General features: G+C 35.5%; 1 protein-coding gene across 3 annotated transcripts in view; it reads right to left on the bottom strand.

Annotated features, from left to right (window-relative positions):
* Nucleotides 1-4,840: 4,840 nt before the first annotated feature.
* SLCO1A2 (solute carrier organic anion transporter family member 1A2) overlaps nt 4,841-15,826 on the bottom strand; it is a 36,601-nt gene continuing 25,615 nt past the window's right edge. For 2 of the 3 annotated variants that reach the window (XM_003405682.4, XM_064284498.1), the window contains 3 exons: nt 10,291-10,355; nt 9,432-9,549; nt 4,841-5,307 (listed from right to left, as the gene is read on the bottom strand). In XM_003405682.4, the coding sequence (XP_003405730.2) occupies nt 5,088-5,307; nt 9,432-9,549; nt 10,291-10,355 (403 nt within the window). In that variant the 3' untranslated portion in view covers nt 4,841-5,087. The remainder of the gene's footprint in view (nt 5,308-9,431; nt 9,550-10,290; nt 10,356-15,826) is intronic. The other variant, XM_064284497.1, reaches the window with a different exon arrangement.

The following is a 15,826-nucleotide window of genomic DNA, read 5'->3' as shown; positions in this document are numbered from 1 at the left end:
GCTACTCGAAAGATTAGATAGGAAACTTGGAGGGCAATAAGTTTACATTAACAGGGGAGGAACAACTCGGAAAAGGAGGGTGAGAATGATTGCACAACTCGAAGTATGTAAACAATGTCACTGAATTGTTCACGTAGAAATTGTCGAATTGGTGTCTGTTCTACTGTGGAGATTCTCAATACCAAGAACAAAAATAAAATAAATTATAAAAAGAAAAATGATCAATGCTTTTTCTTCCCCTATTTCCCAGGCTAGGACATCTACAATAATTTTGAACAGAAATGGTGATGGCAGTCATTATCTTTCCTCTACCAACATCAGGAGGAAAAAAATGCTAATATTTTCCATTAAACTATGATGGTTGCTGCAGGTTTGTTTGTTTTTAATTATAATTTTAAAGTTAGAATCTTATCACATGGAATTATTTGTAATTTTTTTCTAAGTATAAATAAAGTTTCACTTTTTAACCTTATTTTGCAGCCACAGTTTTGCATGTTTTCTTAAAAAAAAGCCCTCCCCTCAAATGTTATAGGCTTCAGACCCCCACAAAACCTAGCCCAGCCCCTGCTGGTGCAGGCACTCAGCTCTGTATCAGGTATCCAGGCCCTGGCCGTCTTCTTGCTCAGCTGTACTTCTTATGCTGTCTTTCAGCCCTATGCTTGTTGCCTCTTGGTTGCATTTTGGCTGCTGCTCCTCAAAATCTAATATTCACAGTCCAGGAAAGAAGAAGAAAAATTGACAAAATATCTTCTCAAAAGGCTTTGTCTTTTTTATTTAGGAAGGAAATATCGTTCCAAATAGCAGGTTTCTGCCAATGTTTCATTGGCCAAAACTCTAACAGTTGTAGGGGGAGTCAGCATTATTAAAGGAGGCATTCTTATGTTTACTTGATTATTTCCTCAGTCAAGAATGGTGCTTTTTTTCTTTCTTTCCATTTTCTGTAGTCATGCCCCTCAAGACCTGAATTAGACGCTTATGCAAAAAAAAAAACTCTGATTACTTCGTGACCCATCACATATGCATAGTTTTTTTAAGTAACCTTGTACTTTTACTTGTTGTTCCGTAATTATTTTTCTGTGTATATTTATTCTTCCTAATAAAACGACACCAACTTGAGCTCTATAGACTACAACGTATTTAGTTACCAGCCGCCTCACGTACTCTCATTTACACACACACCCTCTAGAACTAAGTAGAGAAATGAGAAAACAATTGTTTAATAAACTCCTCTTGGAGATTCTCAACAACTCTCATTAGGGAATCAGTTTCTTTCCCTTCTGCAAAGTGCATTATCTTACTTCTTCTATTATTATTTTGTTGTTTTTACTGATGTGTTATCATTTATAAAATATTATTTCCAATCATGTTTTGACACACATGATGAAAGGAAAATCAAAGAGTAAATGAGGAACTAAAATAAAATACAAAAGTATCATTCTCTGCCCCTCCTCATGAACAGTCCAGTGCTCCAGAGGAAACTACCTTTAAACAGCTGTTTGTAGTAATATCCATAATGCTAAATAATATTTTATACCATTATATCTTAAGCTATCAAGTCTAAAATACATTTTAACAACACGCCATAAAATATAAAAAATGGTTATTTCCTCTCTTTTACATTTATTTTTCTAATTTCTGAACTAGTTTTAAAATTCCTGTAAATATTGGTTTCCTTTAGAATTATAAATGATATATAGAACTGCTATTTTTAATTCCATTAACTTTAGGCTCCCACAATATTAAGTAAGAAAATTAGTGACCCAACTCTTCCTACTACTTGTTTTTCCATTTTTTTCCCTCACATCTGTATACTATGCCATTGCCTTTGCCCTGTTATGAGGGGTAAAACAGCTCAGAATAAGAACTGACCTCCCCAGACCTCATATATTCCAACAACAGAGGTCATGAAGGATCCCCAAGCACTTCAAGGCCCCCTTTTGCTGGCTGGCTTTTCTCACCAATAAGTGCCAAGGGAGAATTCTACATTCTCAGAGTAAAATGTCCTCTCCTCCATGAGGGATAAGAGTGATCCCAAGACACTGGGTCTAAAACCATGTTCCTCTGGGCCTACTACACTCCATACGGGGAGTTCAAGTGGCAGAATTGTGCACAGAGTAAAACTCAGCTTCTTCTGATCACCTTAAGCCCATCAATGAGAGCTGAGAAGGAGCCACAGGTGTTCAAGTAAAATTCAGTTTCTCCAGTTTGCCTCCATGACAAGGGGTTGCGAGGGAGCCCCAGTCACTATCCCTTCTAATTTTAACACTTATAGTCCCACCATACTATCTGCCTTGAATCTATCAGAACTATTCTCATTATGTCCTTAGCATCTGTTTATGTCAGTCACCTAAAAAGCCCCAGAATTTCAGGTTATCCTTTATCTCCTCCTCTAGTTTCTGTAAGTCTAATTTCCTTATACTTCATATTTCCTATTCCTGAAATCCATTCACTTTGTTCTCCGGAACTCAGTCGCTCATCACCAAAACACATCTTCAAATTCAAAAAATGGGTATTCTATTTACTATGGCATCCCAATCAAAATCTGGATTTCTCCTAAGGAAACTGCTTCCTCTGGTGTCTTCTCCTGTGGTGACTGTTTATTTTCCTCACAATTCTCATGCCCTTGGACCTGAATATAGATAAATACCTTGTGCCTCACTTTAGCTTCTAGACCTTTCTCCTCACTTCTCAAAAGAAAAAAAAAGAAGAAGCTCCAATTTCATGTTACCAGGCTGTTTCTAACACTCACTACACTTCATCCTTTCAATCATACTTATCTATAAGTTACACATCCTTGTTTCCAAAGATTTTAGCTCCTGTCTCGTATTTCAACACTACTCCTGTCTAAATCTTGGTTATGTTAATACAACCAGAGATGAAGCTCTAACTATATGCCTTCCATCCAGGCTGCCTAAGTAAATTTGTTGGGCCCAGAGCATTCTCTGATAAGGAGGCTGGGAATTGGGTTGCCTTTTCTCTTCCAGTTCCTTCTCCTTATCAGAGAAGTCTTCCCCCTGTCCTGGGTAACCTTCTCTGTCTCTTGCACATATGCAGGCACCATACGACACCTGGCCAACCATACTTCTATCTGTTCCCATTGGGGAGGGAACAGGGTCTCTCATACTACAACACAAGGTGGAGGGGGCAGCACAAGAAGCAGAGCACTGCAGATTGTTTAAGAGCCAGCCTCGAGGGGTGGACTGAAGGGTAAACAGGCTTTATGAAGTCAAATATGAGTGCCCTCATGTGGTCCACCAGTTCACTACAGTTTGTATTCTTATGTAATCCCCTGGCATGGAGCCAGTATTGGCCACCACCACTGTAAAACCTCTGCCCATCCTCTGTAGGGTGTTCTGGTCCTGCTGCCACCCAGGACTTGGCCATGTCTGTAAGTCTCCCTAATAAAACTCTTTCACCACCACACTGGAGTTGCCTGCCTCTTTGATCTCTCAGTGCCCTTCATATTTGGAGGCAAGTTTCATGTTACTGGCCCATGCCTGGATGAACTCCATGAGTCCAAAGCTTAACTCTTAATTTGTCCTTCAAAACCTGTTCTACTCAGTCTTTCTCGTCTCTTTCTTCTTATACAGTACAATCAATCTGTCAGGAATTCTTGTTGGTCTGCAAAACAACTGTCAATAGCTACCAACTCATACTCTCTGAACCTATAACTCAGAGACTTCACAGAATCTGCAACTCAAAGGCTCCCACCAACATTCTAGGCTCCTTCTAAGTGTATTTTGAATCAGAGCTTCCTCCATTTTGTTTACCCCTGAAGACACCCTCATTTCTTTATATCATGCATAAATAAGCCATAGTATATTGACACCCACTTCTCTTGCCCTCCTTCCTGCATTCTCCTCACCTTTAGGGATTCATATCATTTTCATATATTGACTATCATTCCAAAGGGTTTGGAGAATAAGGAGGGACAATAAGGAAGAGACAAACATGTCTGTTCATTCTACCCTTTTGAACCGGAAGCCCCATAAAATCGGTAATGCCTCCTCCACTTCTAAAATCTTTTCATTCTTTGACTATATGCATGAATTACAAAATAATAATATGAGCAGATCTGTGTATTATGAATTTTATTAAATTCAATTTCTTAACAGAAGTTATTTTTTTAAAAAACTTTATTCTCTAATAAGATTTATAGAAAATTAGTGTTTGTGTTCCAGTTTAGGACACCATAAGTGACATAAACATTAGTCTAAGGAGGCCTCATGAATCTGGGAAAGGTTATCTTTGAAAATATCTGACACTATGTACAAACAGCCTTTAAATACTAATGTTTTTCTAATATTATCCTTTCACTTTTTGTCTCAGATGTTTGTTTTTAAGGGAGAGTTTAGTCACTTCGGTTGGAATAAATGAAAAAAAAATCCAAACGATATAAGCTACATGATTTTTAATAGTCTGATTAAATGTGTCAGTACTCTGAACAAAATGAACAAATATGTGATATGAGTGATAATGTGGAGAAAGAGCTGAAAGCAACAGGTAACATTAATAACTAATCTATTTTTAAAAACTCATGCCTGAATTGACGAGGACAACTTATAGAATGATTTCTAAACAGAATGAGATCTAGGCTTCTTTTACATAGAAATGATTCATTTGAATAAAATATTTAAATTTCCTCATAAGTAGAATGAGAATTTCAGTCTCTAAATAACCCCTGTATCAAAGCAGACATTCAGTGGAATTAAATAGATTTTCATAACAGGAAATTTTTAGAACCATTTTGAAAAAGAGATGTGGGAAATATACCCTTACGCATGAGTTAAGAAAGATATTGCTTTTTTAAGATAAAAATCAAGTTGGCTCTAATATCCTGTTTTACTGTAGGGTCGCTATGAGTCGGAATCAACTGGACGGCACAGGATCAGGGTGGGTTGTTACAAATGTCCTCCAAAGAAAATCGAAGTACCATCGATTCCTCAGAAATACCATGAGTAAAACGTTTCCTTTTTGAGGTTCTTAAAGACAAGAAAATGTCACTCTACAGTACTACTGATTTTAAAAACAACTAACTTGTACAGCGTGTTCCCCAAATCACTCTAGAAACATGATACCATAGGGAATTAGAGTTTAGTTTTCATTTCATCATCATTCACATGTTTGGAATTTTGGGATGTATCTTTGCACTCATTGTCCTTCCCTGTAACTTTTGTCTCTACAATCATGATATCTGAAGAGATATTTTCACCAGGTAGACGGCGCTTCCTCAAAATAAATAGAATTATGAAGGCTGGAATATAGCTTGAGCCTCTTAGTGCTGCTGGCAATCCAAAGTAAACGTATCTATAAAAAAAAAAAAAAAAAACTAGAACATATTAAATCTGATATAAACAGTGTGATGAGTACAAACTAACTTTGCATCTCCTTAAATACTGATAGTTTATTCCCATAAGGACAAGAGCAGTTAACTGTTTTGCAGGTTGATCTTATATAAGTAATTATGCTGCATTCTCTTATTAATGCTAATTTTGCTAAAGATTTTTGGAATTTTCATCTGGAAAATCCAAATTTATTTTCTTCTTTTCTAATCTTTTATTGCTATTTTTATTTTATTCTTTTTTCATTGAATAGGACCTCTAATTTAAATTTAATATTGACAGCACTAGGTATTGACAGTGACAACAGTTTTTTACTCCAGTATTTAATAAGAACGCTTTCAAAGACTCACCATTAATTACAATATAGATGGCCTTTAACAGGCTAAGGAAGTTCCTCCCTTCTATTCAGAGTTTGCTCAAAGTTTTAATTATGAATGTTGAAATATCATCAAATCATTTTTCTGCACCTATGATTTTCCCCTTTATTGTGTTAATAGGATAAAAAAAATTACATTAATTGATTTTTTCTGATGTTGAACCATCCTTGTATGCCTGAAATAAACCCCATTAGTCATTTTTGTGAAGTGCTATCGAGTCGATTCTGACTCATAGCAACCCCATGTGACAGAGTAGAACTGCCCCATGGGTTTTCTAGGTTGTAATCTTATGGGAGCAAATCACCAGTCTTTCTCCTAGAGAGCCGCTGGGTGGGTTCGAACTGCCAACCTTTTGATTAGCAGCAGAGTGCTTAACCATTGTACTCTAGTGCTCCTTTTTATACATGACTAGCTTCAATATGCTAGTTTTTATTTAGGATTTTTGCATATGTATATACAACTAAGACCAGCTTGTAATTTTTTTTCTTGTGCTGACCTTGTCCAGTTTGAATACCAACATTGTGCCAGCTTTGTAAAATGAATTGGGAATTTTTTCTTCCTTTTTTATTTCCTACATTAACTTGTATAATAGAGGTATCATCAATACCTTAAAGGTTTGATCAAACTTGCCTTAAAATTATCTGGACCTGGAATCTTTGAGAGATGGGAATTTTTAACTGGACACATTTTTTTAAATGACTAGGAGAATATCCATGTTTTCTATTAACTCATAGTAAAATTTAGTAATATATATATATGTCTAGAAAGCTTGTTATATTCAAAATCCATAAGCATCTGTACTTATCTTCCCTTTTTTTTTTTTTATTCCTAATAGTGTTTATTTTTGGCTCTTCTTGTTCTTTCTTGATTTTTCTTTCTAGATTGTTATTGCTGTTATATTTTAATCTTTTCAAACACGCAGCTTTTTTTATTTTGTTGGTTACTTCTATGATGTGTAGAATTACTAATTTTCTTTTTTGTAATTATTTTTGTCTTTCTACCTTTAAGATTTGCTTTCATTATAAAACATTTCATGAATATAGAAAAAAATACACATTTCAGACCCCTATATACTGCCTTTATGATCCTATGTCCTTCTCTACCTTCCTAAATGTAAAACTATGTTGGATCTTTTGGTTTTTTGTGTTCATAGTTTATTTTTGTAGTTTTACCAAGTAAGTATGTATACATTTGGAATATATACTATTATTTTGTATATTTTAAGTATTAAATAATGTATGTTTTAATCTGAAACTTTCTGTATTAGCTCGACATTTCTAAACTATGGCAATAAATGTACTTCATTGGTTTTGAACTGTTATATCACATTCCAGTGTGTGAACATACCGCCAGTTTCCTGCTGATGGACATTTACAGTGTTCAGTTTTTTTCTAACTCAAACCATACTTCGATAAACATCCTTGTACATGCTTCCTTGTGCATATGAGCAAGAGTTTCTCTTAAACATGTGTAAGGGTCTTAGGATCTGCAACTTTGTAGATAGTGGCCAAAAGTTCACTTTAAGCAGGTTACCAGTTTTTCTCACCATCAACAGTGTACCAGAGTTCCTAATGCCCACAATGCGTTCTAGCATTTCACATTAAAAAAAAAAAAAAATCTTATGTGTAATTAAAATTTCTCGCTTCTCGATTTACAGTTTGTGTTTTTGTTTCAATCCAAACTCGAAGCCATAAAGGTCAGATAACTATTAGGATCTGTTGTTCTTGATGAGCTATACACTACTGTTCTGTTATTTCTTTGTAGGCAATCTGGTTATTTCTCTGGGTAATTTTCATGGTTCTTTTTTTTCCTTTACCTTGAGGTTTTTCAATTTTATTCTTTGTATCTATTTATACTTCTTCTGCTAGACACTTGAAGTGGACATTTGGTCTGAAAATTCATGTTTCTCGTCAATCATATGAAATTTTATGTTATTATTTCTTGAATTTATCTCTGCCATACATTTCATTCTCTGTTTCTGGAAATCCTCTTAGATAAACGTTTTAATTGTTAATTAGCCTTTCTTACTTCTTAGGTGGTCATTCTTTTTTAATCTCTTCAAATCATTGTTTTGCACTGTAAATAAATTCTTTACTGTTCCTTGACAGTTCATTAATTCTCATTTTAAATATTTTTTGAACTTGGAATGTGTTGTATATTTAGGATTCTATTTATTATTTCAATCTATACATTTAATGTCTAATATTTCCAATACCCACCAATAGTTCTTTTTAATATTCATGTTTCATTTCTGCTAGATTTTTATTTTTAATGGATACTATTCCATCCATTTAATATTTCTGATGTTTATACTATATATATTTCATAAAATATTATAAATATATAATATAAATATGCTTATTTTATAGCATGAAATAATCTTATACTATTAGTAATTTTATACTATTGAGCTGGCTAAGTATACTTATTTTAAAGACTTACATTCAATTAAATTTTATCATGTTTCAATTGGTAATTATGTGCTATCTTTTTTGCCATTGGATTTGTTCATATGTTTTTAAGTTTTAGTTTGCAATCTCCTTTTGTGTTTTTGGTTGTTTATTTTGTTTTGTTTTTCTCTCTCTGTTCCTTTGTAGTATTCTTCTAAATCTAGTAATTTTTCATTTTCCTACCCAATGTGCCAGGTCCTCAGACCAGAAAAAAAAAAAAAAAAATTTTTTTTTTTTTCCAGAACCTAGTTTTTATAAGGGTGATTTTTCCATAGTAATAATGGGGAAAGCCACAGAGGGAGCTAGCTGATGGCTTAGCCTAGTTTTTGTATATATGTCTTATTTCCATTTTTTTTTTTTTTTTATCTGGGAGGAAATGTGGACCTCATTTCTTGACTCACTGCATCCACGAAACTGTGGCAAGCTAATCTGTTGTCTTGCCAGCAGGGCAAAATCTCAAGCCTTCACAGTTCTTGACAGTCCTTTTATTGATTAAGATGAAGAACTTAGAATGCAATTTTTTTTAATTGTTTTAAAATGAAAAAGTTTTCTTACTGACCGGTCAGAAGTCAAACGACATTTTAAAAAATTCAGATATTCATATGAAAATAGATCAAAACAAAAGAGCTTCATTCAAAAACAGATTAATATTAACAATAGAGTTTTGTTCAAAAAGAGATCAACATTAACAAAAAAATGAGCCATTAGAAGAGTATTGTTTCAGCCAAGATGTAAAGAAGGAGAATAAATATCATTTTAGAGCCCCGGGGAGAGGCAATGGGTATGATTGAGAGACAGTGAAGATTCAGGCTAGTAAGATGCTAAAATGATGTCGGAGGAAATGGAGATACTTTAGAGAGTCATATAATTTTGATGAGTAACAAGTATAAACATTATCTTCAATAATGTATGTATTACTGACAATTTAACAAACAACATTTTGAAAGGTTAGCAGTTCGAATCCGCTCCTTGAAAACTCTGTGGGGCAGTTCTACCCTGTCCTATAGGGTCGCTATGAGTCAGAATCGACTCGACAGCACTGGGTTGGTTCTGGGTGGGTTAGGGAAGTCATCCACTAATACATAAATAAGAAATGGAGAGATAAGCATCAGTATCCTGAAAATAAAGTATTCTAGTCATTTGGCAAAGGCAATGTTTGATATGAATAGTACCATTTTATACAGAATCTATGAGTCGAATTGACTCGACGGCAGTGGGTTCTATTGCTTAGAAAGAAGTTCTAAAAAAATAACTATCTGTACCTGAAATTGGTGGTGTCATACATCCGGCATGCCCCTGGCTGACCACATTTCAAAGTTCCCCAATGTAAACATGTGGAGTCCACTAAAGCTCCAAAATATATAGGAGCAGGAATTCCAGCTGCAATTAAAAGAGAGAAAGAAAAATCCATCGACAACATAACAATTAAGACCTATTATTTTTCTTGCAAATATTTCAATTTCCTCTATTTTTAGAACAAATAAAGTTTAGTAAAATATAAAGCTAATGCTTTAAATTTTATTTTTAGAAATTAGAAGTTACTTTTACTGTAAAAGTCTGGATTTTAAAGAATAGGTAATCTGATGAATAAATACAACCTAAAAATTATTGCTAGTGAAAAACATTCAATTAAAGTTTCTACACTTTATATTTTTTCTTCAATGATTTGGGCCAATCATGTGAATATATTATTTTAACAAAATATTTCCTGTTCATTTGCTTTTCAAATCTTCCAATGATTGAAAAGTGGAATTAAGGGCAGATAGACCTTTTCAGAGCCCTGGTGGTGCAGTGGTTAAGAGCTCAGCTGCTAACTAAAAGGTCGGCAGTTCAAATTCGAATCCACCAGTTGCTACCTGGAAACCCTATGAGGCAGTTCTACTGTGTCCTACAGGGTCGCTATGAATTGGAGTCTACTTGACGCAAAGGGTTTTGGTTAGGACCTTATCAAGAAAAAAGAGAAAATTCTCCATCTCTTCTTATATTCCTTCTCACACTAATTGCAAAGTGTTGTTTACAAGCAAAAGGTAAAATACTTGCTAAGCTGTGATCCTGAGAGAGTGATTTCATTACAAAGTATTTAATAATGGTCTGTTATGATGGTAGGAAAAATATTTTTACCAAGTACTCTTGTACAAAATGTATGTATTCCCACACCAAGAGCCTTCTCTTCAGACTTGATACACCTGAAAAATAAATTCACAAATAAAATAAAAATAGAGATTTTAAAAGCTACCATAGTTTGTTAAAAGGATTTTTGTGTACGAATAACACACACTGAAAGTTAGAAAATTTTACTCAAATGGTCAGGTCTTGGTTATTCAAGGACTGACTATCCAGTTTGCAGTCTACTCAGAAGCCCTGTTACTGACCCTTGACCTTTACCCAACGTCAATTTTGCTTGTTCATTTTCTATCAAAAAGGTAGTGAAGAAAAAAATAATTCATATCAGTCAATTTCCATTCTTGTATCCTCCTGTTGGAGCCCTGGTAGCACAGCGGTTAAGAGCTCAGCTGCTAACCAAAAAAGTCGGCATTTTAAATCCATCAGCCACTCCTTGGAGCCCTGGTGGCGTAATGGGTAGTGGTTAAGAGTTCAGCTGTTAGCCAAAGAGTTGGGAGTTCGAATCCACCAGCCGCTCCTTGGAAACCCTATGGGGCAGTTCTACTCCATCCTATAGGGTCACTATAAGTTGGAAGTCGGAATCTACTTGATGGCAACAGGTTTGGGTTTTGGGTTTTTTTTTTTTTTTTTTTTGTATCCTCCTATTGGCATTAGTAGTTCTTGCTTCTAATGGTTAAACCTTTAGCCTAAAGCAAGAGCAATGCAGCCCTATCTGTATTCAAATTATTTATATTAACAGCATACAAAAGATATGTAAGAATTTGTGTAAGTAAACATAAGGAGGAAATAAGGCAAAAGTAAAACTTTTAAAAGAAAAGTGATGAAAAAGTCCCAAACAAACACATTTTAAATGATCTGGCACAATTTTAAGAGTTGCAAAGACGTTCTTTCCTTCTATCCAAAAATCCCCCTACTTTCTCGCTGTTGCCTATAATTCCCAGGAGTAGAAATGAAAACCTTTATTTCCCAATGGCACTTTTTGGTGTCTCGTGCACTTCAGGGTCTGCACAGCTACCTGCTAGAAGAATACACTTCCTGAACTCCACTGTGCCCCTCCCTCTTTCCTGATTAACTCAAGGTTGAGAAAATAAAAGCAGCTCTTCTTGCAAAAGGGTAAAATATATTTTTAGCAAATACATCATATATTGGCATTTTCTCAGTACAATATTTTATTACAATCTCTTAAAGTAAGTGAGACACAGCTGTTCTAGACACTATCTGACACATGTTGTTGTTGTTAGGTGCCATTGAGTCAGCTCTGACTCACTGTGACCCTATGTACAACAAAATGAAGCACTGTCCGGTCCTGCGCCATCCTCACAATTGTTGCAATGCTCGAGCTCATTGTTGTAGCCACTGCATCAATCCATCTTGTTGAGGTTCTTCCTCTTTTTCTCTGACTCTTTTTTTCTTTACCAAGCATGATATCCCTCTCCAGGGACTGATTCCTCCTGATAACAGGTCCAAAGTATGTGAGACACAGTCTCGCCATCCTTGCTTCTAAGGAGCATTCTGGTTCTACCTCTTCCAATACAAATTTGTTTGGTCTTTTGGCAGTCCATGGTATATTCAATATTCTTCTCCAACACCACAATTCAAAGGCATCAATCCTTCTTCAGTCTTCCTTATTCATTGTCCAGCTTTTACATGCATATGAGACGACTGAAAACACCACAGCTTGAGTCAGACGCACTTTAGACCTTAAGGTGACATCTTACCTTTTTAACACTTTAAAGAGATCTCTTGTAACTGATTTGCCCAATTCAACATGTCTTTTGATTTCTTGACTGCTGCTTTCATGGGTGTTGATTGTGGATCCAAGTAAAATGAAATCCTTGACAACCTCAATCTTTTCTCCTTTTATTATGATGTTGCTTATGGGTCTAGTTGTGAGGATTTTTGTTTTCTTTATGTTGAGGTATAATCCATACTGAAGACTGTAGTCTTTGATCTTCATCAGTAAGTGCTTCAAGTCTTCTTCACTTTCAGCAAGCAAGGTTGTGTTATCTGCATAAAGCAAGCTGTTAATGAGACTTCCTCCAATCCCCTTCTTCTTCATATAGTACATCTTCTCGGATTATTTGCTCAGCATACAGATTGAATAGATATGGTAAAACGATACAACCCTGACACACCACCTTTCCTGACTTTAAACCATGCAGTATCCCCTGTTCTGTTCGAACTACTCCCTTTTGATCCATGTACACATTCCTCATGAGCACGATTAAGTGTTCCAGAATTCCCATTCTTGACAATGTTAGCCATAATCTGTTATGATCCACACAGTCGAATACCCTAGCATAGTCAATGAAACACAGGTAAACATCTTCCTGGTTTTCTCTGCTTTCAGCCAGGATCCATCTGACATCAGCAATGATATCCCTGGTTCCACACCCTCTTCTAAACCTGGCTTGAATTTCTGGTACTTCCCTGTCAATATACTGCTGCAGCTGCTTTTGAATGATATTCAGCAAAATTTTGCTTGCATGTGATATTAATGATATTGTTCGATAATTTCCACATTCTGTTGGATAACCTTTCTTGGGAATAGGCATAAATATGGATCTCTTCTAGTTGGTTGGCCAGGTAGCTGGCATAGATGAGTGAGCACTTCCAGCACTGCATTCATTTGTTGAAATGTCACAATTGGTATTCCATCAATTCCCAGAGTCTTCTTTTTCACCAATGCCTTCAGTGCAGCTTGGACTTCTTCGTTCAGCACCTTTGGTTCCTGATCATATGTTACCTCCTGAAATGGCTGAACGTCGACCAATTCTTTTTGGTATAGTGACTCTGTGTGTTCCTTCCATCTTCTTTTGATGCTTCCTGCATCATTTAATATTTCCTCTGTAGAATCCTTCAGCATTGCAACTCAAGACTTGATTTTTTTTTTCTTCAGTTTTTTCAGCTTCAGAAATGCTGAGAGTGTTTCCCCCACGTGTCTGTCAGTTTATCATACTGTGAGGGCTTGTGTGTTGCTGTGATGCTGGAAGCTGTGCCACCAGTATTCAAAAACCAGCAGAGTCACCCATGGTGGACAGGTTTCAGCTGAGCTTCCAGAGTAAGACAGACTAGGAAGAAGGACCCAGCAGTCTACTTCTGAAAGGAATTATCCAGTGAAAACCTCATGAATAGCAACAGAACATTGTCTGATATAATGCCGGAAGATGAGCCCCTAAGGTTGAAAGGCACTCAAAATGCGACTGGGGAAGAGCTGCCTCCTCAAAGTAGAGTCAACTTTAATGATGTGGGTGGATGCAAGCTTTTGGGACCTTCATTTGCTGATGTGGCGCAACTTAAAATGGAAAGAAACAGGTGCAAACATCCATTAATAATCAGAATGTGGAAGGTATGAAGTATGAAACTAGGAAAATTGGAAATCGTCAAAAATGAAATGGAATGCATAAACATTGATATCCTAGGCATTAGTGAGCTGAAATGGACTGATATTGGCCATTTTGAATCAGATCATCAGATGGTTTATTATCCTGGGAAAGACAATTTGAACAAAAATGGTGTTGCATTCATCGTCAAAAAGAATATTTCAACATCTATCCTGAAGTACAACACTGTCAGTGATAGGATGATATCCATATGCTTACAAAGAGGACCAGTTAATACAACTATTATTCAAATTTATGCACCAATAACTAAGGCCAAAGATGAAGAAACTGAAGGTTTTTACCAACTTCTGCAGTCTGAAATTGATCAAACAGGCAACCAGGATTCACTGATAATTACTGGTGATTGGAATGAGAAAGTTGGAAACAAAGAAGGATCAGTAGTTGGAAAATACGGCCTTGGTGATAGAAATGATGCTGGAGACTGCATGATTGAATTTTGCAAAACGAATAAGTTATTCATTGCAAATAACTTTTTTCACCAACATAAAAGGTGATTACACACATGAACCTTACCAGATGAAATACACAGGAATCAAATTGACTACACCTGTGGAGAGAAATGTTGGAAAAGCTCAATATCATCAGTTAGAACAAGGCCGGGAGTGACTGTAGATCAGAACATCAATTACCCACGTACAAGTTCAAGTTGAAACTGAAGAAAATTAGAGCAAGGTACTGAGAGCCAAAATATGACCTTGAGTATACTCCACCTGAATTTAGATGCCATCTTAAGAATATATTTGATATGTTGGACACTAATGACCAAAGACCAGACAAGTTGTGGAATAACATGAAAGGCATCATATATGAAGGAAGCAAAAGGTCATTAAAAAGACAGGAAAGAAAGAGAAGACCTAAATGGATGTCAGAAGAGATTCTGAAACTTGTTCTTGAATGTCAAGTACCTAAAGAAAACGGAAAAAATGGTGAAGCAAAGAGCTGCACAGGAGATTTCAAAGGGCATCTCAAGAAGACAAAGTAAGTATTATGATGACATATGCAAAGACCTGGAGATCTGACACATAGCGTCTTTAAAACAACATCAACAATTTTATCCAGAAGGCATTTGATTTAACGTTTTGAGATTTTTCTCAAATGAGTCTGTAGAATCCATACAAACTCAATCAAAATTCACATGTAAGCATAAAGATCCATGAATAGCTCAATCAATTTGGAAAGAAAAGAGTAAAGGAAGAGTTAAGGTGACAAGAGTGTGTGGGAGAGGAAGACTTACCATAAGGGATACTAACATATGTCATGCCAGAGCAATACAGTCAATATGGCACTAGCATGAAAACCGACAAATCTGTGGATCAGAGTGTAAGTGCAAAATAGACACATGTGTATAGAGAGACTTGAGATATGAAAAAGGGGACACCACAAATCAATGGTCAAAGAACCTATTATTAAGGTCATAATGTTGGGAAAACTCGCTTATTTTGTAGAGAAAAAAATAACACTGGATATCAACCTATCTTGCACTATACATAAGGATGGACTTGAGATGAATTTCTTCACGTAAAAGGTAAAGCTGTAAAGCCAGTAGAATAAAACGTATGGGAATTTTTTTGTAAATTGGGAATGGAAAAAAATTTTTAAATGTGAACCCAAAAACAGAAACCTTGAGGCAAGGAAATTATTAGATTAGGGTACAACAATATTTTGGATTTTGTTTCTCAAAGGATAAAAAAAAAAGGATACCATGGACAAATTAAAGATGACAGACTAAAAAAAAAAAAAGATAATTATATCATCTAAACAATATTGTATTTTTATCTACACTTTACAAAGAAATCACCAAATTCACAAGAAAAAGATAGAAAATATAATGGAAAAATGGGCAGAGAAAATGAAAGACATCCTGAAATAGATGCCTAAATAAAACAAAAGTCTGAATAGATGCTGAAACTCACTAGATCAGGAAAACACATATTAAAACATCAATGAGTTACCATTTTACACACTGCAGAATAATCAAAATCAGAATCAGATAACTCCAAGTGCTAATGAGGTCCTAAGGAAGTGGGAATTCTCATGCAGTGATGATGTGAGAACTTAGAAGTACTAGCAATTCTTGGCGAATGCATGCATGCAGGTGCCTTATGCTCTATCCAGAACAAGAATTATAG

Source organism: Loxodonta africana, chromosome 4, assembly GCF_030014295.1.
Source record: "Loxodonta africana isolate mLoxAfr1 chromosome 4, mLoxAfr1.hap2, whole genome shotgun sequence".
Taxonomy (NCBI): domain Eukaryota; kingdom Metazoa; phylum Chordata; class Mammalia; order Proboscidea; family Elephantidae; genus Loxodonta; species Loxodonta africana.
Note: the sequence above shows the minus strand (reverse complement) of the source record. Positions and strands in the feature narration are given on the sequence as shown.